The 26,789-nt window shown below is 41.2% G+C and overlaps 1 protein-coding gene and 2 long non-coding RNA genes across 3 annotated transcripts in view; 1 reads left to right on the top strand and 2 right to left on the bottom strand.

Annotated features, from left to right (window-relative positions):
- The first annotated feature begins 904 nt into the window (after window positions 1-904).
- Window positions 905-26,789, top strand: part of loxl2a (lysyl oxidase-like 2a) — a 29,104-nt gene continuing 3,219 nt past the window's right edge. The window contains exons 1-13 of the mRNA XM_008294778.1: window positions 905-988; window positions 2,767-3,077; window positions 5,676-5,851; window positions 15,414-15,622; window positions 17,594-17,810; window positions 18,999-19,182; window positions 21,293-21,444; window positions 21,533-21,700; window positions 24,545-24,710; window positions 25,157-25,397; window positions 25,724-25,839; window positions 26,065-26,201; window positions 26,672-26,783. Of these exons, the coding sequence (XP_008293000.1) occupies window positions 2,795-3,077; window positions 5,676-5,851; window positions 15,414-15,622; window positions 17,594-17,810; window positions 18,999-19,182; window positions 21,293-21,444; window positions 21,533-21,700; window positions 24,545-24,710; window positions 25,157-25,397; window positions 25,724-25,839; window positions 26,065-26,201; window positions 26,672-26,783 (2,161 nt within the window). The 5' untranslated portion in view covers window positions 905-988; window positions 2,767-2,794. The remainder of the gene's footprint in view (window positions 989-2,766; window positions 3,078-5,675; window positions 5,852-15,413; window positions 15,623-17,593; window positions 17,811-18,998; window positions 19,183-21,292; window positions 21,445-21,532; window positions 21,701-24,544; window positions 24,711-25,156; window positions 25,398-25,723; window positions 25,840-26,064; window positions 26,202-26,671; window positions 26,784-26,789) is intronic.
- On the bottom strand, window positions 9,192-15,458 carry LOC103366912 (uncharacterized). The gene is made up of 3 exons (XR_520692.1): window positions 15,371-15,458; window positions 9,599-9,761; window positions 9,192-9,374 (listed from the first exon to the last, which is right to left on the bottom strand). It is a non-coding gene; the product is annotated as an uncharacterized LOC103366912 (long non-coding RNA).
- On the bottom strand, window positions 15,465-21,357 carry LOC103366913 (uncharacterized). Its single transcript, XR_520693.1, has 4 exons — window positions 21,287-21,357; window positions 17,714-17,797; window positions 15,922-16,027; window positions 15,465-15,529 (listed from the first exon to the last, which is right to left on the bottom strand). It is a non-coding gene; the product is annotated as an uncharacterized LOC103366913 (long non-coding RNA).

The following is a 26,789-nucleotide window of genomic DNA, read 5'->3' as shown; positions in this document are numbered from 1 at the left end:
CCTCACAGACTGGTGGTGAAGGCGCTTTCCACATAATCCAACCAAAAACCACAATGTTTCAGCCAAGAACCTGTGTCACGTGCCATTCTCCACTCTTCTTAACCAATTCTCCTACCTCAACATAGACACGGTCGTCTTAAATAAAGGCAAAAAGTACAAAAAGTCATTGTAAAAAACAAAAGACAAAAACACTGACAATATCAAAAAGGTAATGATTCTTCCTCAGTTTTAGCCTCCCCTCAATTACGTTTAAAAGGGGGATAAATCATTAGGAACGCTTTGGAATGTATTGCAGTCCATTACACCATCACATATGACCTCAATAATAAACATAAAGTGTCACCTTTTTGACAGCGCCATCAAAACTGAAAATGTAGTGACTTTGAACTTAGAAGATGGGCTACTCAGGCTGAGTTTAAAAACTTCTGGGATGTGGGGTCAGTTTAAGATGCTATAGGCACCAAAAATAGACCAGATAGTGCCTAAATTGGTTTTAAAAAAAAATTTAAAAAAAGAAGTTTTCTACTTAATATTACATCAGACAAAAATGGATGCATTCCCTGATACAAACTCTAGCCTTGAGATTCCACAGATCCAGGTCTAAGTTCTTTTATAGGTGCTTTAACAGCAATTTGATTTCTAGAAACTATATGAAGGGATGGACAGGATCCCCTAAACAAACAATCGGTTTCCAAGCCAACTTGCAAAACAGGAGCAATATAGAATCTGAGGGTCTTTTTGGTGTGTTTTTGTAACCCTGGTGACTGTGCTGGAGGGGGTGGGTCCAGGATGCTGAGGTGGCCTCTGATTGGCTGCTGGCTGTGGTGAGGAGTGGGCCGGGAGCCGCTGCCAGCTGTGAGGGGAGCCGAGGAAGCAGGCAGCGGAGTACTAAAGGGACAAAGAGCCTCTGCTGCACAGCTCATCCCAGTCTGCAACAAGGTTGGAAACCTCACAGTCTTGGAGAGGATCCTGTTGTGTGTCTGTCAAAGTAAGTCCTTTCACTTTTTAAAGCTCCTGTGGGTGGACTGGATGTTTTCTCACACTTGCAGAAACTTTGAGATGTCAGAGTTGCATCTGTAAACTGTCAGATATGCTACATGAGGGCTCTTTGTACAACTTAAAACACAACAGGAGATTTTTTTTTTCTTTTTTCTTTTGCAGCTTTAATGATTTTATAGTTTTCCTCTAATTTGATTTTCCATCCAATATTTGTTTCCATTTGAGAAAAGACACCAGTGCTGTTTCTGTGGTGCTGAGAGTGGACAAATGTGCTGTAGGAGCTGCAGACCTTCTAAACATCTTTCCTTTGTTCACTCACAGTGACCATTTGGAGCTGTGTTGATCACTTGATGGTTGATTTATGCTTTTCCCAAATGAACAGCAGGCAATACAAGAGCTCTGGCGTAGACGGAGATAGCAATAAACTAACTATATGGGACTTTCCATTTGACTTGACAGTTCTTGGCTACTTCTCATTGACAAGCAGCTTTCAATTACTGACTGGCGTTCTTGCTCCTATGTGGTTACATGTTGAAAGTTGTCTTTACAACCACCTAATTCTGTTCTCTCCATTTACATCATTGCTGCTGTTGATTGTATCACAAGTTTTTAACTGTTAACTTTGCATATTCTTATAAGAATTGATGTATGTAGTGTTATCTAGAATGTGTAAAATTTAAGAGAAGAGTTCTTTATGTTTTAAAGTTTCCATCAAAGTCATGTTTGTTCACTAACAGCTGTTTAGAAGTGCACCCTGAACTCAAACTCATGTAAAACCATCACTGTGTGTTTTTTTCTTTCACCCTCTGGCTCGGTTTCACTGCTTTGACAAGAGACACGCTGAAGAATAAAAAGCCAAATTAAAGTATTTCCGGCCTCCCGCTGAACTTGCTCCTTTCATGGAGAGATAAACCAGATGTTTCCCTCTAACGATCACAAGTGACGTCTCGTACAGCCTGACGATTTATTGAGCGTGTACTTGGGGCCTGTTTTTTTAAAGCCTGTGCAGTTTGTTTGGCTGTTACTATGACGTCAACTCGGAAAGCAGCCCCCCACCACCACCACCTACCACCCCCAGATGTGGAGGTCTCCTCACTTTCAATGTCTGTCTTCCCTCCCTTTCGCTCCAGAAACATTCCTACCCTCGGGGCTTTTGGTCCTACCATTGACACTTTGATGGTCTGCGATGAAATATCGAGGTGGAGTCGACTTCCCCTTCTTGAACCTCAGTTACGCAGCCTCCAGGAACAGATCAGGAGATAAACGAGAGAGGTGGCACGTCCCTGCAGGAGCCCACATTTGCTCTCCATTAGGCAGTCAGACAGAAGGAGAAATCCCTGTCTCTTAACCTTCAGTCTGATCCAAACTTTTTTCCAAATTTTCCTTGTCTCACTCTTATTGGCAGTCAAATGCATTTCTTGTTTTCTCAATATACTGTAAAACTGCGGTGAACTCTGTTACTGTACTTGCGGTTGCATAGGGGCCAGTGAAGAGCCTTTGGGAGCCTGATATGACGGCCAAACCAAGCTGTTACTGCACTGGATTTTATACTGACACTGCTCACTCTCTCAAATTATGGGAAAAATGACCACACACCACAAATTGCCTGTCTGCCTCTGCTGGTCTTCAGATAACATTCGGCCCTCAGTTTAACCCTTTGGAATTTGAAAAATACACTTTTAAGCACAAGTTTGTTAAAACAAAAACTTCACTGCAGTGTTATACAGCTAATGCTAACAGTCTTTTGTCTTTTTTATCTCCATTTAGATCATCTTTTCCTCCCTCATCCTGAGTCATGTTGAGTCCAGTATCCGTCCACGGTCTCTTGACCACATTGCTGTGTATGTGGGTGCTGTGTAAGGCCCAGTCAGACTCTGGCAAACCTGTAATCCAGCTACGTCTAGCGGGGGAGAAGCGGAAACACTATGAGGGCCGGGTGGAAGTTTTCTACAATGGAGAGTGGGGGACGGTGTGCGATGATGACTTCTCCATCCAGGCTGCCCAAGTGGTGTGCAGAGAGCTGGGCTTCATGGATGCCGAATCCTGGTCGCCCTCGGCCAAGTATGGAAGAGGAGAAGGTATGAAAAACATCACAAAATTTACGAGGAGAGTCAGTATTATCTAATCAAACCCCTTCAAGGTTCAGCTCAGAATCATGTTGTTCAGCTGTTGGGAGCTGGTGTGTAGGTTATGGGGTGTTAATGTGAGCAGTCTGCCCAACTGTTCACCTTCAAAGGCTGCATATCTCCGCATATACTTTCATATGTTCCATGGAAATCCTTGAATGAGGTACAGGTTTCCCCCCGTCTGGCTACTAATACACCCAGGCACTGGTTTCCCCATTAGACGACAACTGAGACACACCAATCAGTTGAGAGCATAAAAGTAGGGGGAAAGACTGGAAACACTGGGTGTGTAAACCAGACATAATCTCATCTCCTTTCTTCTGTACTGTCTTCTCCCTCCGTCGTGTAGGATTTCCTCCATCACTGTAAAAAACCCTGATGAGATTCCCAACCCTGTAAAAGTGACAGTTGCTGGCTGCTGGTGGTGGATGTACGTTGGTAGCTGTAAATAAACTCAGGGTCCCTTGTTAAAGACATATGTCTTCCCACTGGGTTGGCCGCATGCTGCGAGCCACTTCAAATGTAACGTAATTACCTCCCCAAAGGACTACAGTCATTATGGAAGTTTTGAGAATCACGTTTGAGAAGTTATGCACACCATTCATAAAACGTTTCATGCACATACTATTTTAAGAGAAGCAATTAACAGGCAGTTTGATGTATATGTGAGCACTGGCTGTGCAGTAATGCAACTGTTAGCACTTCATTCGAGCAGTAGCTTAGGCATAAAAAGATTGGTACCTTTGGGATTGAGTTAGAATGCTCCCTCCAGATTGTCCAGAAAGCCAACAAAAATAAATTTTTTTGATAGTTTAAAAGTTGTGAATTATTTTTTTATTGATAAAAAGGGAGATATTGTGGTTTAATCTTGATATGAATGCAGAAAAAGCAGATTTTTATCACTAAATTGAACACCTTTTTACCATTTGTTGCAGCAGAGGGAGCGAGTCTTCCTCATATTCTGACAATTAGATGTTTGAGGGGGAGTCAGTTAGAAAAGACAGCACGTGTGTTGTCTTGTTGTGGGCAGACACACCTGGCTATAAAAATGATAAGGAGGATTTTCCATTTCCCACCATGACGAATTATGTAATGGTAAAAGAAACCACCGAGTGTTTTTAATTGAACACATAACAACATAATAAGTATAAGGACATCCTTCTGGGATACACTGTGTTTTTCCTTCAGGGATTGTGAATCAGATCCCCAGCTGCTATTACACAGCCATTATTTGCAACCGCAGCAGGTTAAAAAACAGAAAATGCTAAGGTTTGCAAGTTTAAGGCTACAGTTTGTTCAACTACAAAATCCATTTTATTCTGATCTTTTTAGGATCACTGTGCTCTACCGCTTTGTGTTAATTTTGAGTTTTTTGGCTATGTGGTTGACTATAAAAACTCAATGTAAAAACTGAAAACGAATGGCTCACTGTTCTTTTCAGTGGCTTGTTAAATCCCCACAAGACTTCCAAATGATAGATTTAACACAGCAATCAAGATTTATCACATCTGGCGAGGCTGAGTATTTGTTTAGACAAAGGTGTACAGAGGCCAAACTGTGTTTCAGCACCAGAAGACTCAGCTCATATTAGAAAATGTTCCAGCGGCAGTCGCCTCTCTGCCAGGAGGAGGCTACGTGACCGTATAACATGCAGTCACGTTCCTGGTATGATCACGATGTTCCTCAGGAACATGTTGAGACTTCCAGAGTGATGAGCAGCCCGTTCGTAGTTTCCATGGCCACAGTTGTGTGGTTTCCCTCATGGCTGATTCAGAACAGCCAGCTGGACAGCAGATGATCCGCTTCAGCCGTGACAACATTTATTGGCAGGGTTTTGGCTGAAAAAATGCGTCAGGTTATGTTGAGAGACCAAACACAGCTCCACGTGAGTAGGTCTACTGTCCCGAGGACTAGACTTCAGTGGAAATGCTGAAATGGATGTCAGTACGGTGTGACTCACAGCTCACGCTGTCAAAATGTAATGCTTAAACCATTCTTTCATCTGTATTTTAAAATGAAGCAATGATCACTTATTCAGGAAAGTTACTGGAAATTGAGACATGTGGCCCCATGGAGCTCAGTGGGAAGAAAGAGTCCTGCAGTAAAAGAAGGGAACATCAACAGAATCACACTGGTTGTAGAGAGTCAACATACAAGAATGTACTGGGGCAACAAATAATGATTCTTTTCATTATTAATTTATTTCCTAGTTATTTTGTTGGATAATCAATTCATGCTTGGATCAATAAAATGTTAGAAATGGCCATTGCTGTTCCTTAAACACAAGAAGTTGTTTTCAAATTGCTAATTTGATTTGACAAACTGTCCAAACCTCAGAGATGTTGAACTTAAGACAAAACTCAGCAACAAATTTAGACGTTGGAATAATCAATGAGCTTCAAAACAAATCAACTTTCTGTTCATCAACTAATCCATTAATTGCCTCAGCCTCATCCATCATAACTGGATTGAACAAAAGAAGACATTCGCCTTCAACATCAAAACTTGTGTTGTTTTCTTCCCTCATGTCTTTTCCTTCCTTCATTCCAGGTCGGATCTGGCTGGACAATTTGCACTGCACCGGCGGAGAGAAGAGTCTGGCTCAGTGTGAGTCCAACGGCTTCGGTGTGACTGACTGCAAACATTCAGAAGATGTCGGGGTGGTGTGCACCCAGAAACGCATCCCAGGATTCAAGTTCATCAAGAACTCCGGCAACAGCGACGAGGTAGGTTCACGTGGTGCAATGGACACATTTAAAAACTGCACCACATGCAGAACATTAACGGTTTAACAGATACGACTTCATTATCCAAAACAACAGCTCTGCCATAAATTCTGCTCTCACATAGGTTCTAGATTTTCAGTTTTTATTGGCACTGTCAAAAAGTTGGTATTTCTACTTTATGTATCATTGAGCTTATAGTGTGTGGTGGTGTACTGGACTGCATTACATTTAATTTATTATATTTTGCTCGCCATATGTTTGTTAAAGAGGTTTAACAGTGAATGCACTCCAGCACACCACCACGACCACCCACTAGAAACACAAAGCAGAATTATCACCTTTTTGGAAACATCAACAAAAACTGAGAACGTAGAAGCTTTGTATGGCAGAGCTGTTGTATTAGATTTCACAGGTGGTGCCCGATAAGCTGGTCGTTGACTGTATGTGCATATAATCTCGTACAAATCCTAACAACAGGGTGTGGGATCACTTGATCACAGAATTACAAACTCTCAAGCAGCATCCACGAATGGTTCAAGTGCTCACATGTAACCTGAACAGATGTTCTGCGCAATAAAATATGAACAAAAGACAGGCTTAGGATGAAAGAAAATCCTTATCATAAAGCTCCAAATAGCTCAAAGTAAAGTGTTTTCTTCAAATCTTTCCAGCTCTCCAGACTGAAATTGGCTTGCGCTATTAAAATGCAATAAATATCTTATCCTGCGAAGAGTGTGTGAAGTGGCTGCTAGGAGGGATTCCTGTTGCCAAGTAATAAAAAAGATGTAACTTGAGCAGGAAGCCACTGAAACACTAAAACAAATTGTGAGATAACTTCCAAAATTTAGCGTTTTAAAAGGCTAACAAGTGTATGACACTTACTTACTTGTGGGTGAAACATTCTATAACAACTAGCATGTGCACAACCAAGTTTAATTTAGTAATACATAAATCTCCATTTTATAAACGCAGTGTCATCACTCGGAAACAACTTGTGAAAAGCTCATTTGATGGCTCCTGTATTACGTAATCTGTGTGATTAAACAGAATTAATTAGCACTTGAAATAAAGTTCCAGTGGATAGTAAATCAGTGAACTAAATGAGACATCAGTTATTCTGGTCACATTTTCTGTGGTTTGCTTCAAGTGAAATAATGAAAAACTCAGTCACGATGGTGCACAACGTGGAGGTGTCCGCTCCACCGTTTGCTCTAATGAATTCGCCAGGCTCCTATTAGTGTATTACTGGCCATAACAGACCCCCCACTCTGCAACCTGGGATGACTCAGAGGGCTGGAATACCATCCTGTCTGGCTGCAGAGAACGCCTCTGTACCGGATGGAAAGTCAGTGTGGGCTTGGGAGAAAGGGAGGGAGAAGATAAGGTCTCGAGGCATTCCTTCGGCTTGTCTGCAAACACGTCATTAAAAGACTCTGCCATCGAGGGTTTTCCAATCAAAACCACACTGACAGAGATGAAGCAACAATTGTTTGGCAGCTTGGAAGAGAGTCTGCAATTCAACATTTGCTACTACTTTTTTATTCTTGTTGTTTGTTCATTCTGGACGTGGGGTAGATTTGGCTGCATCACATGACTCTACAGCAGCCAGAACAGTGAATATGTTTTTTAGTGGATTCAGTTAGAATAACAAGCCTGAGGAGAGCATCTCAAATCCTTGTTTATCTTTCCAATGCCTGGATCAGTCATGGGAATGGAGGGGCAGAAGAAATGAGAAAATTAAATGTTTAATTATGGACTGCTGAATGCTACTCAAAACATTCTTATTTTTATAGGTTGGATATGTAAGCAGCAGCCCCTTGTTCCCTATTTGTCCTGTGTATTTAGGGTCTCGGGGGCGTTGCTGCAGTTCACTTCCCCACCCTCTAAATATTTCCTCAGGCTGGCTGAAGCCTTTCAAGTCATGAGGGAGAGGAATGGGAAAAAGGTGTAGCTACACCTCTTTAACTATGCTTGAACTGACATCAGTAATGGGCAGCACTGTTCCTGCAACCTGTTTATTCACAGCATGAATTGACAGTTTGTGCTCAGTTTGGAAAGTTAACACTCCCCACTGTAGTCTAACTAAAGGTCAGCACTTAACCGATTAAGCAACTGATATTTTTTTTATCGCAGAGTAAATACAGTTAAATCCTTAGAAATTGCAAGCATTTATTGGAAATCTCAAGTGTTTCTCAGCACTTTGGGTCTCCTTCTGACACTTTCAGGAAAATGCTGGCTGAGTATCAGATTAATTCAGAGTCACATGCTGTAACTTGCATTACCAGCAACTTCTTCTGGTGAGCATTTATCAGTTTTAAGTGGTGTGTGTCAGGGTAAATCCGCAGGTCACAAAGTGGCTTCGAGCAGCTCTGATTTTGGTTCGGCGAAGGTTAGATCTCAAGACCGCTTTACAGTGTATGGGGATATATGAGCTCACTCTGGCAAGTTCATCTTTGACCACAAATAATAGTCTACAGAAAATATCAGCCCATTATAAATGAAAACAGCAGCTTCCACTGGCACGAGCTGCTCGACTAGAATTTTTGCAGAGTCGGTCAAAGACATGGAGTCCTCTAAACAGGATTAATATAAGGGGCATTTATGAGTTGAAGTCATTTTGTTGAAAATTCATCCAGTCCAAGCTGCTGTCAGAACGTCATTTAACCTCTGACCTTCCCAACCGCTGCTTCTTTTCAGTAAAGTCGGTCGTTTAAGCAGTTTGCTACTGATCTGACCTCTGGAGACAAAAGCCATGAGTCTTGCCAGTCCAACCTTTTCTCAGCTGGTTGTGCAACGTTCCTAAAACCACAACAGAACATACATTCCTGTGCAAGCGAATCATTGTCATGAATAATTTGAGTTATTTTAACATGCAGCATCTAAATCTCCTCCACCATTCAAACAACAGTCCCCCCGAGTCTGTTTAGTTTGGCATGATGCGCAGTTTTGATTTTGTCCGTCAAACTCGGCCTTATTATTATTATCATGCGTTTGTTTCTCACAGAGGCGGGAGATTAGGAGGGACGAGAGGGGATACAGTCGGTAGGGGGAGACGGGGAGGGTCGCATTTGTAAGCAGAACCAAGTGCTACGATGCCAGGAAATTTTGTTTATTCTGCGTCAGAACAGATGATTCAACCACCATGTTCAGTTGTTCATGTGGGAATCGCACAGTGCATTTAAGGATAGTGTCATCTGAGGATAATTATAGGCTCATGGTAGAGTTCGATGGGAGTCAATCAAGAAAGCACGTCCTCTGTGTTTCCAAGAATTTGGCACTGCTGTGGACTTATGTAATCTTTGCCGTTGTTGTCCCCTGCCAAAGAGAAAAACTCACACTATTTCTCACGTGAGCTTTTATTTGTACCTCTTTTTATTGTTCACAAACCAACGCAGGTGAAGTAAACAAGCAATTTTCAGATAAATGAATTTCACCCTGCTGCTTGCAGAACCCCACACGGGATCATAAACAGATGACGAGTCTCGTTCAGTTCATCTTTCGGAAGGGAGATGAAGTTTTCTTCCTGAAGGGATGGGAAAGAAATGATCAGCAACAGCAGCTGCAGTCAATCACCAAACCATTTACCATGTTTACTTCAGCCAAACACTTTGAGCAAGAGTCAGCAACATGGACGTAAAAATCCAGTCGAAATAAGAGAACAAGGCAGTTAAAAGCTTTTTGAATCTTTACACATCCAAACAGGGCAAAGGTTGCATTTCTCCGTCAGGTGTGACGGCGTCTGCTTACAAGGATTTCAGCTGCTCACGTTCTCTGCTGAACAACAAAAGGAAACCCGAGTCTAAAGCTGGAGCTGTCTTCAGCGTGATGTATGCAAGAGGCTTATGAGGAGGAGAGTGGTCGAGGGGAGAAAAGGTTGATGCCTATCAGGAGGCTGAAGCCAGTTTTTCTCCTGCAGACAGAGAAGAAGTCAGATTCACCACATGTTCAACATGTCCTCAGCTCTCCTTTGGGCTGCACGGTGCCCAACTTCTGACTTTTATTACTCCTGCATTCTTTGTGATGTAACAACTGCACATTGTGCTGATGCATTAAAGCTGATTTATGGTATGTGAGCTGCACATATGTAATAAGGGTAAAGTATGGATATTACATAATTTAACTCTTTGAACCTGAGCGGTTTCTGAGCATCTCTTTGCTCCTGTCACAGTTTTACTCACTTTGGGCTCATTTTTCTTTGCAATATAAAGTCCTGCACCTCAGTGGAAACAGTACAACCATAGCTGGAAATAGAGAGAACTGAAGTATGTTTTTTGTGCAGTAACAAAGTCCCAGTGGCATAAATCTTAACTAGGGGAAAAACTAAAGTTTAAAACAGGTGTTACCAAAATTAGAAAGATGGTGACTGTTCGTGCTAAAGACATTTTACTATTTGTTTCCATGCTTGTCTCTTATCTGCTCTTTGCGTACCCAGCCTGCAGTGCAGCTGAACAGTCCCTGAGCTTTTGTTATGTCACTGTTGGTCGCAGCTGAGTCACCAATGGTTTCATGGTTACACTCAGGAGACCAGAAGTTACAGAATCTGGTTAGTGTACATGATTCATTTTTGACAACCTTTTAGACAAAAGTGGTTCTGATTAAATATTACGATTTGAAGCCTATGTCTGATTACGGCACCCAACATCTTGGCACGTCATAGATAAATAGTTCAAGAACTGTCGGATAGTTGAAAATGTGACCATTCTTTCTGTTTGACAACATACCTTTCAGTCACCCCAGCAGGTTTTGAGGTTCAGAGGGTTAAGCTATCAAATCTACGTCTACTTTGAGATGACGCGTGTGATGTATTGGCGCTGTATAAATAAAATTGTATTGAATTAAAACTGAATCACTGGGCTAGTGGTCTGGCAAACATGTGCCGACAAAACTCCTACCTGCATTTGGAAACCTATTATTCCAGCATGTAGACCACAAATGATTGTTTTTGCTATTGTTTCTTTTTGTATGGTTTAAACAATCAGTGTGTAAAACAGTGAACTTTTGAGTCTTTATTCTAAAATAAGCTATCCAGCTGCCGGCTGTAGCTGAAAATTTAAAGGACACACATTGATCTTCTCATCTGACTCTGTCGAAGAAAGTAAATAGTCATATTACTCAAAACATGCAATTCAATTTAATAAGCAGCAATTTGACTATTGAGCATGAAGACTTATGAGTGGAAATGGAGCTGTACACTAATCATAAGTGAAATGTTTTTATTTTATTTTTTTTAAATCCTGTATATCGGACGCAGATGGTTGTGCTGCAGTCATGTAAGTTCACTTTGAGACGAGCTGTGCGTGTGTTTCTTTTTCTTTTCACTGCCACAGTGGGAGCAATATACTCTAACAGATATTCCAGATGCAAAGCACACACACACACACACACACACACACACACAAACACACACACACAGACTGGAGGCCCGTGAGGCAGAACGTGGGGTGGGGCAGATGTGAAAGTCATTTCAAAGAGCCTCAATGTTCTTTTGCTTTTCATCTAAACTGCGGCGAGATTAGCGCTCATACTTGCTGTGTATCGTAAGCTGGGGGTAGGTGAACGGGTGGGTGTGTGTGGGGGCACGTGCAGACGAACGTGCAGCAGAGCTGGAAGTCTGAATAAAGTGGAAGAAATGCACAGTAGTGGAAGCATTAGTCAGACACTGGCGAGACCACAGTCTCATGTTCACACATCTACATTCTGAGGGGGACCCAGTCAGAAAAACAAGTCTGCTCTCCAGTTGGAAACACTTCAGTAATGCTCAGAGCTCACTTCAGAGGCTACCATTGAGCAGATCTGAATAAAGAATGTTTTCTTTCTTTTTTTTTTTCCTCAGTAACTGCTTGCAAACATGAATATGTGACTTTATAAATTTTTGGAGGAAAAAAAAAAAAGCAACTGAATGACCAACTCACTACAGTACAGTCATGGAGTTACAGTAAGATGAGGTCACCTTGTAGAAATGTCCAGTTGGGAATTAACCTCAGTATGACCCGTAGGATGGAAGTCTCATTACAAATGGATTCGTGTTCCCTACATATTTAGGATAACCTGTTTGCCAAAGCGGTCAACAGTCACACTGACCACATTTCAAGGAATACGTTTGAAAGGTTGAGACTCATATACAATACAGACACTTATCTCTGTGTAGTAAACGTGAAGCCACTGCCCGCTGCTTGTTAGCTGATTTTAGCACATCGACTGGAAAAATGCAGAAACAGCTACAGCTTTGTTCAAAGGTGACACAATCCAGCTACCAGCACCTCTAAAGCCTATAAAGCCTCTGAAACCCAAGCAGTGTCTGAGTGGTTTTTGCTGCTGTCACATTTTGACTCACTGTGAGGTGATTTTTCACTGCAATAGAAGGTTCTGCATGTCTGTAGAAGCAAAACAATGACGGCTAGAAGTCAAGTTGAATTTCCTTGTTTATTACCCCAAAACTGAAAAAACCTGAAACCAACATGTACAGCATTCATTCCCCAGGTATTACCAAACCTGGGGGGAAAAGTGAGACCTCTACATACTATAGATACTTTACAGATATCATTTGTCACCATACTCTATCTGCTCTGTGTAAACGCAGTTGGTTTTCAAGCCGAAAAGTCCCTGAATATTTTTCTAGTGATGTTTGGTCGCAGCTGACTCACTGATGGCGTCACAGTTGTGTTGTTGAACGCAAAAAATCTAAGTTTTTCACAGAATCTGGTTCGTGTGAGCAATATATTTCTGGCATTTTTAATGAAATTAGTCAAATTATGCAATTTTACTGACATATCACAATTGTAACCTTGATTTCGACTATTTTCCAGATAGAATGGCATATCACTGATAAGTAGTTCAAGAACTGTTGAAAAGTTGAAACTGCTGCTGATTCTTCCTGGTTCTCCAGTTTCTGGTTCTGATAAACGGTGCAATTTTGGAGATAACATGCCTTTCAATCCCGGCAGTGGGTTTTGGGGTTCATCCAACTCTTGCCAATAAAATGAAATATGTCAAACTATTCCTTCCACGCACTCCAGCAACTTTACTTATGGATTTCTTGCAGCTTTTTAGGTATGAACCTGTTCATCGTTGTTCTTCACACTGCAGTTGGATTTGTCCTGCATTTCACTACAAAAAATGTTCAAAAGTGACCAGTGTGTAGATTTGGGCTTCAGCCAAACAGGATTATGCTGACTTTATGTCTGGTGGTTTTGGGGGGGTTGGGGGATGCCCGGACTGCTTCCAGCTGTGCATATCTGTTTTCTTCTGTCTCACACACTCAGACAGCCAGTTTCCTCCCCTCTGAGCCAAACGCAACACTGGTCAGACCATCTCAGTGCCCCTTTCACACCCACCTCCTACCTGTCTAGTTCTTTAACCTTCACTTTGGCAGTTGTTTTAAATTTCATGTTCTCCATCTTCTTTTTCTTGCTGTCACATGTTTTTAATTGGCTTCATGTTTTTTAAATTATACTGGGTTATTTCTTCATCATTCCCATCTAGCTATTACATGGCAGCAAAGAAAACCAAAACACTAAAGATAGGTTTTAAATTGAGAACACCAGCTCCGTGCTCACGATCACGTTTCCTCACCTTCCCATCCTGCCAGGCACAGACGGAAAACACTCTGTCATGCTATGGTCAGCGGGAATCTCTCCATGAAAGAGTGTTTTTTACCCACTCTAACTGCTGCAGTCAGTGGGAGGACTGGGGTCACAGTGGAAACTGTCTTAGTGGAGACTCCTCCTGCGCTTTGGTCCTGAATGTTGAGAGACCCTGAACCTCAAACATTCCCTCAGGCTGACGCCATCTCAGGAAACCACCTTGTGGGCAAACATTTGATATTCTGGGAGACATGCCTGAATGTGGAGTTTTTTTCGGCGTAAAAGAAACTGGCTGTTACGAAATTACTGAGATCAGCACTTGCATTCCACACAGCAGCCCAGAGTTTGGGCTCTTCTTGGCAGCCACAGTGCCGCCTCACACCCAGTCAGGAACAAACTGCAGCATTTGGCGCATGGAGGGAAATGAACAATGGCACGGAGCTATTAGGTAGCTGCTTTCTCATAAAGCCCTCAGGTCAGAGGTTACCATTCCTTCCTGATTTAGGGCTTGCAAAGACACATGATGCTAATTGTGAGAGTCAGTGACCTTAAGTCTGACCAGCTACCCATTAGCTCTTTATAATAAACTATGGACCACCCATAGACACTTTTCCAACCTGAAACGTGTCATCAGTTCAGTGCATCTTCTGTCTTTAGCATCTGTTTAAAGTCTCAATTTACAGAGTTTCCTGGATTATATTTTATTTTGAATTTCTTCTATCACCGCTTACCATTTTCAGATAATCCGTGAAATCCAAGACGCTCGAGGTGAATTCTTTAAACAGACATTTGACCTAGATTCCACACTTCCCCAAAGGGAAAAGACTCGTGTTTCTCTTTGTACTATCTACTGGTTAGTTTAAGCTTCTTTGCTTACTGTTGCAGCAGTGAGAATACTGACACTGATACCTTATCTGAACACCCACACTTATCATGCATAAAACATTCCCTTTCAGTGCTTTCTCTAAAGCAAAGCAAAACGCTGCTAGCTGATTGAGAACTCTGCGAGGGTGTATGTTGCTCACAAACTTCTTATAGGCCCTTAAAGCACAACTTTAAACTCTGAACCCATTGAAGATGATGGAAAAATTCCAGACATTCATCCAACCTGCTAAGGCCTCTCTGCAGTACTTAGCAAGTTTAAACAAAATTTCATCTGCAGATTTCTCAACTTGACTTGTTGTATTTTCAAGCACATGTGCAAACTGTCCATAAAAGGCCACAGTGGGATTTTTTTCCTTCTTTCTGAACTGTTTTGCCTTCCCACACGGCACAATCTTCTTTTATGACTCATAGGCTGTTGTGTATTTAGAATATATCAAGTGCAATAGAACATATGAGCTCAACGTATACAAAGAAAAGCAGAAAAATCTTCTTGCCCTTTTGACGCTTGACAGTTCATGCAATATTATGTTCGCTTCACTAATTATGTAACTGTTTGTAAAGCAATAGCACCGTGTCAGCACATGTTACGCAAACTTCAGCTGGATCCAAGTAAGTTGAATGTGTAGAGTACAGCTCTATAGGTTTTACATTGTTATTCACAGGAGTGAGATTCAGATGAAAATACCTCATATGAGAGCAATAGATTGTATTGCTCAAGTGACGACAGCTGAGTCTGAAGGAATATTTAACAGCAAACACAATGTCTAAATATGTGGAAAAAGTGGATTTGATAGTTGTAGATATAGTTTAGTCTTCATCATGGAGGGGGACATTGAAGCCTACTGTGCAAAAATGACATGCAAACTTTGATCATTATTATGTAGCTGTGGGCAAATCTTAGGTCAGTTTTCGATTGATGCCTACATCTGGTTAGTAAGTCTAAAAAAATCGGAGCAACTTTCTAGTAAAGCTCATATACTGTGATTTATGGTGAGTACAGATAACTCCTGATGGATGAACATGTGCTACTTTCAGAGTTCAAACAGGTTACCTGGAAAACAACAACAAAGTATTTCCTCTGTTCTGTCTGTCAGGGTTTGACGGTGCAGGTGGAGGATGTGAGGATCAGGGCCACGTACTCTCACAGGAAACGGATTCCCATCACAGAGGGCTTTCTGGAAGTGAAAGACGGAGGCAAGTGGAGACAGATCTGCAACGAGGAGTGGACGGAGATGAACAGCAGGGTCATCTGTGGCATGTATGGATTCCCTGTGGAGAAACGCTTCAACACCCGCCCCTACAAGTGAGTAAAGGTTCCATGAAAACCTAAGACACCCCGAAACACACAAGTAGATGCATATGTTGTATCATTTCAATTCACACCTCTATAAAAAAATATACACAAAAAAAACAGGAGATATACCACACATTGTTATAAAATACAAACACTTTTATGTTAAAAATATTGCATTTCGGGAGGCACTTCAAGCTTTTTTAAAAACAGTTTTTTGATCTCAGTCTATTTAGAAATGTTTGGTTCGTACCAAACTGATGTTAGAGAACGTTACATAACCAAGCTTGTTTACTCTGGTCATCACTTACGCCTTCATCCAGTTTCCACACTGAGATTAAACAGTCTTTGGTCTGTAGATTCTTGACAAGAAGCCAAACACTGCCAGAGGACGTTTTAGCAGATCAAGGATGGGCCCTGCTGGGAAGTGCAATACGGAGAACGTGAAACAGTGGCTCTTTGGGCTGTGTCTAATTGCTTCCCTCTGAGCAGGAGTTTTAACATGCTGCTTTTCTTAAGTGTCAAAGACAATATGTTGTCGAACACACTGAAGCACAGCTGTTTCTTTAAAAAAAAACTTCTACTTTATCATTTTTATCTACTAACATGGGAACTGAAGGTCAAAATTAACTTGGCCACTGCAAAAGCCTCCCAGAACCATCGTACAAATCAGTGGAATTAGAATAGATTTATTTACAAGTACCATTAATCAGCGGGATGTGTAATGTGACCAGTTCTACATCTGCACATCAATGTTTCTGGCTTCTGGTAAGATAAAGTGAACTTTGATCAAAATCTTTTCTATATTTCAAGCTTTGGTCGACATGATGTCATCTGATTTGATACCAATCTTACATATGGATGCATTTTAACTAAAAGAAATATAGGACACATCAAACAAGGCCTTAACTTTGTTTATCACTGAAGATCACAAAGCTGGTGCGGTTTTAAAGCTTGTGATGCTGCTGTGGTCTCACATGGTCCACTGTTTTACAGAGGTTAAAGATCACATTCAGTCTGTTTTTAATATGAAGCAGCAAAGAGCAGATTTCCAACGAAATGAGAAACTCCCAATCTAAATGTGGCATCGCTTCAAATTTCACGGATCACAATTTGTTCTAACCGACATGAGCAACATGTTTACAGCACGTGAATAAGCTGCGAGGACTAAAGGGCTGTAAATGTAGCTCCTGCTGGTTTCATTACATGGTCTGCTTCTTCCAAGGCTCGGACCTGCTTCAAGGTCCGCTGTAGTTGGGTCCCCTCAGTGACCCTTAGTTGATGGCTTCCATTCAAGTGTGGGGTCATGGGAATGTTAAGGTATTCTCCCTACAATACTCCCATTGTGTTTCCCTGCATAGGATGAATATTGGTGAATTCCTCACACTAGAAAAACACAAATTCTCACATCCCATAAAACAGCTGCTAAATATTTTTGCAAAAGCGTGAGAAAGAATGGTAAAATATTTTATGTGCTCTTCTACATGAAATAACTCAGTAGGGCGGCCATTAGAGTACACCAAACTAATTATTAAATCATTTTGTTTTTGAAGGTCTTTTAATTCCTGCCGTTCTTGTATCGATGATTTTTTATTTTCAGAAACATATTTGATAAAGGACGCCCTTCACCTTCATTCATTGCCTTTGTTAAGTAACTGTTTTGACAGCTCTTTCACTGACTGATGCTTGTGTTTGGTGTGAAACCCTAGCACTTCTCAAAACATTCGACGTAACTGCATTGCCATGCAGTGATGACATAACATGACAAAAAGACTGACTAAATATTGACTATAATGGATCACCTTTCTAAAGCGAGTTTCAGGTCTGCAGCTTTTGGCGTGAACTGATACCAACGCATACCTGAGACATGTCCTTTGTGAGCCTGAAAAACAATGACATGCTCTACAATGTGGCTGGCAGCTTGTGTAAATTATTAGATGAAGTATACAATAAAGTTTGTGTTTTTGTGTTCTTCCTTCTCAGACTGCTGGCCAAGCGACGTAAGAAGAACTACTGGGGTTTCTCTGTCAACTGCACAGGCAATGAGGCTGATCTCTCTGATTGTAAAGTGGGCCGTGAGATTGAGCTGAAGGGCAACAGCACCTGTGAGCAGGGTATGCCTGTGGTGATCAGCTGTGTGCCAGGACGGGCCTTTGCTCCGAGCGTCAGCATGGGTTTCAGGAAAGCCTACAGGGTGGAGGTTGGTCAGATTACATACACGCACATTAACAACATATGAAGAATATGCAGAAATCTGTCTTGGTGGGAATGTGGATGGACAGAACTTTTATCTACTTACTATCATGGTGCATGTTGACATAATCAGACAGAAGCATAAAAACTGTTTCAATGGCAATAAATACCATATTACTGTATGTACAAATACAAATGACAAGCTTGTGTGACTTCAGGCAGCAGATTGTGGTGCTTTAGTTTGACTAATCAGAATCAGATCCATGGAAAATTCAAGTGTCTCTAATATGAGAGTGATCCCTCCTGGAGGACTGACTCTTCTCTTGTGGGAGGACGACTGTAAACTGAAAAACATCAACACGCTCCCTGACACTTCGGCACGTCAGATCATGCTGCCACATGGTTGATATTTGTGCCTGTGATCAAAACTGGGCACAATGCAGATGTTTGTCTTTAAACTCAAACACTATAAATTTATCATTCATCTTTAAAAAAGACATGAATGCACGACCCAAAATCTGTTTGCTTTGCAAATACAGTATACTGTTACATCAGCATAACAAGAAGCACAGATGTGTTTATGGAAGGACAGAGTTCAGTATGCACAAAACATACTGTCCTATAATCATGATCTTGACATGTTTCCAGTCGAGGATTACAACGCTTCTTGCTTATTAATCCAGTTGCCCTGTAATCAAGCGTCAAGAAAACATCTGAATGGAGGAACACTAAACATTTGTCACGTATACAGTAAAATTGTCAGGGTTGCTTTTATGGTGTTTATTAGTTTTCGTTATTCAATTCAATTCAAATAACTTTATTTTTCCCCGAGGGGCAATTCAAAGACCAGAAAAACGATGAATCTAGATGATTTTAAACTTTTTTATTCCCATGGGAAGTGCTACTACCATTATGTTGAGAGCAGTGCATTTTCAGTCTTTTTAAATGAGCTAAAATTATATCTCGTGCAGACGAAGAATGTTGCACCCTCGGCTACTGAAGTTATTGAAGAAAACGCCCTTGTTGGTCACGCACATTTTCAGTGTCCAAATTCAGAAAGTTGACCATATTAAATCCATCTTCAAAATCGTTTTTGTTTTTTAGCTTTTGAACTTTTTCTAATCCTCTTGCATTTAACAACCATCTCTCTAAAACTTCCACTAATTTTTTTGTTTTTGGTGCATTGTTTCCATAGCAACCCTTGGTACGTCTGAAGGGTGGCGCTATGATCGGCGAGGGGCGAGTGGAGGTGCTGAAGAATGGCGAGTGGGGAACAGTGTGTGACGACAACTGGAACATCCAAGCTGCCACCGTGGTGTGTCGAGAGCTGGGGTTCGGCAGCGCTAAAGAAGCCCTGACTGGCGCTCGAATGGGACAAGGTACATACAGATTTGTCACTTTGCATCAAAACATTTCTGTACGAGGCGGCACGCTTACATGAAATCTGCAGTTTGTTGGAATAAAATAACAATTTTTAAAAACAAAAATTCTAATATTTTTTAGGATGAGAGAGTATTGAAAGTCAACATTTAAACAGAACTTTGTAGCACACATCTTTTTTTTAAAAGTTTTTTTAATGTACCAGTTTATACAACAATCACTATAAAATAGCAACTTATTACCTGGTTTTGACTTAAACACGCCTAATTTACATATTAAAAAAACTAAAAAAAAAAAAAAATTTTAAGTACTTAAATGGGGGGAGGAATTGATTTACTTCTCTTTAGATATGAGAACAAAATATATTTTCGTCTGATGAACTAGCATGGCCAACAATGCAATACAGAAATATCAAATACATGTTTGAGGAAACAATTTCTTCATTATAGAGTCCAGTATATACTTTGGTCACAATTCTGTAATGTTCAAATTGAATGAATCTATACCCCAAATTTTTATATTCAGGTCGTGTCAGATTTTTTTCTTTAGAATTCTAAACCAATCACAGCTCTTACTATTATGGGTAGACTGGCACAGATTGTCTGCACATTTTGAGACTGTGTAAAACTTAAAGGTGAAGATTCTGGAGAAATATTGTTGATATTTGGCCAATTAGCAGATATTTAGATCGTTAACTTGCCATCTAAGTCGTTCCCATACAGAGTGAACAGCGAATGAAGCGTGAGGAGATATTCACTGAATCTGACCAAAAAGTGTACTGGATGAGAATCGCTGACGCCACCTTTATTTGTTCGTAGGTTTTTAGCTTTGATGACAATTCACATTTAAAGTACAATCACTCAACAAAACCCAGCTTCGAGTTCAGCTCATTCCCAGCTGTGAAAATGAAAGGTGTGGACTCCACCTTATCTTTGCCCTTTGTGTTACCACCTGTTTTTGTCTCACTTCAATCAGTCTAGACCTGAAGTCAGCACATAAAGGGATTAGAGAATGTATGGAGGGGCACATTAATGTTTATACACTGACCCAACTCCTGATTCTGTGAAATGCAATACTCCACAGCCTTATAAGAATCATATGTTCATTGGAACAGTTGTTTCTGTCCTCTGCCTTATTCTCACAGCAAAACAGAAAAGCGCACAAAATGTTCCAGCGAGGAAAACAGCCTTTATGGCTTTCAGAGGAGGAATTCTTTGTTGGCGAGTGAACAAGGTTATGTGAGAGATTTCTTTATGGGCTGACCACTGGATCCAGAAATGGCGCTGCAAACAGACTTGAAATAGTTGATTGTGCTTGTTTTCAGAAGTCAATGAAGGGGACACAACAAAAATGTCAGAGTTGTTAGTAAAGTAGGGGATTTCCTTATTTGTATGGAAAACTAGTAATGTGACCTCTTATTGGCTAAGGTAACAGAGACTGACACATTTATGAGTGTACTTTTTGTCTTGTTCACTTTGTCAGCTGATAAAAGGATGCAAACTGATATTACATTTTCTCTTGGCCCATGGCAATTTTCTGTCTTATTAGATAAGTTTGAGATTTGATTTATTCATTCTAATTAAATTTGTGGCCATCTGTCAGAACTGGATATTAACAGTTATTGCGTTCCTCCAGCTGTGAATTTATGTTCCTCCACTGGCTCTCTGTCCATCACTGGAGACATTCCTGCCGCTCAGTCACATGGGAAAAAACCAGCATGGAGTTCGCACCCGCACATGTTATTGTGGAAACTCCGCCACAATGAGGGAGAATTTTTTATGTCTTTACGGGCCCTAAGTGTCTCATTTTCATCTGACATAGCTGACTGCTTGTTTCCTTTGCAGTGTAATTTTAGGGCACGTAATTTGTCTTTGGACGGACTTATTGTTGGAACAAACCACGAAGGCGGGCTGCTGCTACAGTCTGTTGTAGTGGGCAGATCAACCTTGTGTTCTCTGAAATCATTGTGAAAACCAAGGATCAACTTTCCTCTTTCCAGTACTGGAAAGACACAACAGTCCTTCAAAGATTATTTCCTGCAATGTTCCTGACTTTAATGCTCCAGCTGCATCATAGATCATTTCTTATGTGCCTGATGTGTACCTGTAGGAATCGGGCCGGTCCACATGAATGAGGTGCAGTGTTCTGGCTTTGAGAAGTCTCTGACTGATTGCCACTTCAACCGTGACGCTCTGGGCTGCAGCCACGAGGAAGACGCAGCAGTCAGGTGTAATGTTCCTGCCATGGGCTTCAACAAAAGAGTGAGTAACTCCTTCTGCAACAGAGGACAAAAACAAAATGTATTTGCATAACAGTGGAGGAGACATCTGTATACCTATCTGTCCTCAGCTCCGGTTAAACGGCGGCCGTAACCCGTATGAGGGTCGTGTGGAGGTCCTGGCAGAGAGGAACGGCTCTCTGGTGTGGGGGACGGTGTGCAGTGACAGCTGGGGCACCATGGAGGCCATGGTGGTGTGCAGACAGCTGGGACTGGGCTTTGCCAGCCAAGCTTTCCAGGTAAGGCCCCTGGAACGAAGGTTAAGCCCATATACATCAAATCATTTTTAAGATGAGCCTATCTTTACTGCACAGACTGTCAGCATAGAGAAAACATTTTGGCTGTGCTCTGACAAAACACTATTTATGCAGACATCCCATTTTATTTAAAGTACTTCAGTGCCTATAAAAAGCTTTCAGCCAGCTTGGAAGTTGCTTCCCCTTTTAATGCTTTACAACATTGAATTTGTGGACAACTTAACTGGGCTTTTTTTTGACAAGAATTTGTCCCAAAAAAGACTCTTTTATGCCAAAGTGAAACCAGATTTTTTCCCCTTTTTTTTAAATGTCAATTTTTCAAAATATAAAATGTTTGCAAGTACTCACCCCCCTTCTCTTTTAGGTCAGTACTTACAGCATTGAAAAAGTTTTTTTTTGCAAATTCTTGTCAAAAAAAGTCAGAATAAACTGACTGTGATTCAATGTTGAATAGCAATAAAAGAGGAAAACTTCCAGGGGGGGTAAATACTTTGTAAATCACTGTAAATGGGGGTCACACACATATATTTTGCATCTTAATTTGTACATACTATGTGTTGTAACGTTTGCAAGGAACATTATGAAACCTTCTTCAAGGCACTAAACCACACTAGACTTCCAGACTAGACTATATTTGTAGAATACACAGGCTCCTGCAGAAAATAGAGCTTAGTTTGTATTTGCATTTTTTAAACGCATAGTGAGCGTGACTCACTTTTTCCACAATTGTTCTTGTTTATTGTTGTTAGAAAATGGCAGAACTACACTCGTTTCTATTTTCAGTGTACTATAATGTGCTTCAACACTGCAGGGATTCTTTTTGTACAGTGTTGACGCTGGTATGAAGCTATGACAGATTGACCACAGAGTTAAACTCATGAAATTTTTAAAGAAAAATACACACACATACAGTAGAAGTAGCCAATTTCCAAAAAGTATAAAGAGGTCAGTCTGCAGCTCAGGCCAGGCCTCTGCTTTTCAGCTTTCCTTTTTTTCCCCTCCCATTATAATGCCACTTTGACAAAGTTTTATTAGTAGCTTAGAAAGTACGATATTCAGATTGTCTTAAGATAGGAGGAGCAGGAAATGATCTGAAAATTACAGCCACGTGAAATATAGACAAGATTAAATCAGCCTCGCGGCACGGTTTGTGTGTCTAGGTGTGTGCGTGGCGGAGGATGCCAATAACTCTCACTTTAACTAGCATGAGCTTTATTGATCCCAGGAGGCAAAATAAAGATGTCACTTGCTTGGAAACATCAAAAAACAACACAGTCAGCACAGTACGCAGGTCAGTAGTGATAAACCTGCAACCCAAATAAGTGTTGGGTTCCTCAGCGGGAGTGATGAGAACGCTTTGATTTTGCGTTTGAAGTTTAGCGGACGTTCCACCAGTAAACCCCTTGGCATGACTTAGCAGCGTCACAGTCCTGTCCTGCTTACGTTCCCCTCTTGGTTTTTTTTAAAGAAAACCGCAGACCTCCCTTTATATCATGAGGTGAGAGGCTTGTTAAGTTTAAGACCCCCCTTGTCTTCTTTATGTTTTTTTTCTATTTTAAGGTGTTTGGGTAGTTTAAGATGATATAGGTCTGGAAAGTATGTGTGTGTGAATCATGGAGAGGGGTGTTGATAACAGCAGGGGGGGCCATGGCTGGAGCTCGGACTGGTTCTGGTGGATTTATCTGACTGAAACGTGCCTTTCTGTCCCAAGTCAAACAATGACGTGAACTTATCGTAACAACATGTTGCTTTGTCACTACATGCAGTAAGCTGTCGTTGCATAAGAGTTGTCATGTTGGGAGTGATAAATGTCTGGTCTTTGTTATCACAGAGCAGGACCTCAGCCCCTCCAGAAACTCTTTCCTGTCTGACTTTCGTTAAATACTTCTCCAGGCAAACCCCCACCACCAGATGGAACAAATGACACTGAGCTTAAACTATAACGCTTTATGTCTGCCCTCCTCCTCAGCAAGCACTCCCACATCCATATCCCTCAGCTCGATTTCTTTCTCATGAATCCTCCACTTCCTTGGAAGATGATGGAAAGTATGAGTTTCCTTCGCAAAAGGCTTCCCTGCGGTCTGCGAAATGTTGTAATAAGGCTGAGTCAGGACTGTGAGGACAACAGAGCAAACCTCTGTCTTCGTGTGTGATAGAGTCTTTGATTAAATTTGCCTTGTGGGATAACCGGCAGGACATGTCTGCAAATTAATTACAGGAGGAAAGTTAAGATAATGGTACTGTTCAAAACATTGTTCCCACACAAATCTTCCTTTTCACGAACATCAGCTTCATCTATTTGGTTGCAGCTCACTTGGGTGTAGGCCTCTGTAACAAAGTTAAAACGTGACTTGAGGTCAATGGAGAGGAAAAAGATTTGTTTATTTCGGAATACACCCTTGTACGCCTTGCTTAAAATAAAACTAAATGATTGATGCTACTCACATGTCTCCATGCTAAATGTGAAGCTGGAGCCAGCACACAGTCACCAAAGCTTAGCACAAAGACTGGAGACAGATACAAACAGCCTGGGTCTGTCCAAAACTAATAAATCTAGTGTGTAGTGGTAGCATACGACTAAGTGAGAGGCTAGAGAGCTAGATCTTACTTTAGTTTTCAACTGCATTATGCAAATGTTTCAATAGGTAGGAGGATTTTGTCAGAGCTGAACCAGCCAGACTGTATTTTTCTTTCATTTCTTGTCTTGATGCCAAGAAAAGCAGCTGCTAGTTTCAGCTTTTTATAAGAGCGGTATCACCCTCTTTGTATCTAACTCCTGATTGTTCAACTGTGTAATTTCAGTTTTCTATGCTTCTCTTTTTTCAGGAAACGTGGTACTGGCAAGGAGATGCATCAGCTGATGCTGTGGTGATGAGTGGGGTGAGATGTTCGGGAACTGAGCTGACTCTGGATCAGTGTCTGCATCATGGAAAACACGTTCTCTGTCCCAAAGGAGGTGGACGCTTTGCTGCTGGAGTCTCTTGTACTCAAAGTAAGAAACAGCAGAAGAAAAGCGTTGCATAGTTGATTTTATGGGCTAAAAACACATAAACCTTTCTGTAAAAGATATTTTCATGTGTGACAAATGCAGAGGTGTAAATAATAATATGAATGATTGTTGAATTCTGATGAGCTGCTTCAGTTTCAGTGTTTTGTTATTGTGCAAATGAATCTTGTGATTTTCTGTGGCACTAGAGAAGAACAGCGCCACTGTTAATGTTATTAGTAACACTTGTGTATGACAAATTGAAATGTCTTCTCCTAAAAAGTTCCATGAACAAGAAAAAAATGTGACTTTTGTTGTTTTTGTTGGATGCAAAGTTTACAAAACTGTGTTACTAAGGAATATTTCCTTTTAAGCATTTTATCAAAACTGGTGTGATATCAGTTTTAATTTCTGTTCTTAATCACCACATCCCTTGTTTCTCTCCCTCCCAGCGGCCCCAGACCTGGTCCTCAGTTCTCAGGTCGTGGAGCAGACCACCTACCTGGAGGACAGGCCCATGTACGCGCTGCAGTGCGCCCAGGAGGAGCACTGTCTGTCCAGCAGCGCTGACAAAGCAGACTCTACTTCCTACCGCCGCCTTCTCCGCTTCTCCTCCCAGATCCACAACAATGGCCAGACAGACTTCAGACCGCGGGCAGCACATCACTCCTGGGTCTGGCATGAATGTCACAGGTGAGACATTACATTACAGTATTTAGTTACTAGTCTTATCATAGCTAGCCACTGTGTGAAACCTGATTATGAATACACAGGGATGAATAACACTGTTAAAGCTAAATGCAAACAGCTAGCATTCCTGGGAATACCTTCATCCTACTGGAATCCAGTTTTCCCCCCAGTACACTTGCTCTTAATGTTACGAGAGAGGCAGAATTATCTGACTCAAAGGAAAACCACCAGACAAGTGGGCGATGAATAAGAGCATGTGTGTTATTGCAGAGTTCCTAAATATACGTATGTATGATGCTTCAACAGTTTTATGTCCTTGTATCATCCAGGCATTACCACAGTATGGAAGTTTTCACCCATTATGACTTGCTGAGTCTAAACGGCACTAAAGTTGCAGAGGGACACAAAGCCAGCTTCTGTCTGGAGGACACACATTGTGATGAAGGTAACTATAGACTCTTGCCTTCCTTTTTTATTACACGTGGTGGCTTTGGAGCACATTCTAACGCTTACATATGAAGAACCTACATTATAGCTATATTAAAATCTGTGAAACCATTCTATGACCAAGTTAATTACAATCTACTGCTTGTTGTCCAATTGATGTAATAAAGATCAGTGCTACACCTGAGTGGTTTAATACAAACTCTAAAATGTGCTCTGAATTCAGGTATTCAGAAGAGGTACGAGTGTGCAAACTTCGGCTCACAGGGCATCTCAGTTGGCTGCTGGGACACCTACAGGCACGACATCGACTGTCAGTGGATTGACATCACTGACGTGAAGCCCGGTGACTACATCTTCCAGGTAAAACATCTGGTCTGTTAGTCTAGCTGTAGTCGATATGGAACATGTGCTGCTGGAAAGATCCGTCTCATCTCCAGCCAGCGTGTTTCTTACAGACCAAACAGACAGCAACAGTTTCCACATCTCTGCGTCTGCTCATGTTTGGCCTTAAGCCTCAGTATACTCCTATTCAGACTTAGAACAAGTGACCTGGGGTTGTTGAAGGACACTGAACTTTCTCATGACAATAAAGTGAATTTACAGCCTCCAGGTTGTAAAATGAACTCTGACCCCATCTTTTCTGCATTAACTGCAGTAATTAAACTTTTTGTTTTTGAGAGGCTACTAGCCCTTGAAGCTATTGCCAGTTACTACAGCTGTATTTTTAATAGTACCTTATTACTTTATTCAAATAATTTATTAACAGTGTATAAATGTGCCAAGGGGAAATACTTAAACACTTCTAACAAACAGTGTTTTTCCTCTGCCAGATTGTGATAAACCCAAACTATGAGGTTGCAGAATCAGATTACGTCAACAACATTATGAGGTGTCGCTCCCGGTACGACGGACATCGGATATGGACATACAACTGTCATATAGGTGAGA

This window comes from Stegastes partitus, unplaced genomic scaffold (assembly GCF_000690725.1).
Source record: "Stegastes partitus isolate 25-593 unplaced genomic scaffold, Stegastes_partitus-1.0.2 Scaffold993, whole genome shotgun sequence".
Lineage (NCBI taxonomy): Eukaryota > Metazoa > Chordata > Actinopteri > Pomacentridae > Stegastes > Stegastes partitus.
This window is presented reverse-complemented; position numbering and strand designations above follow the sequence as displayed.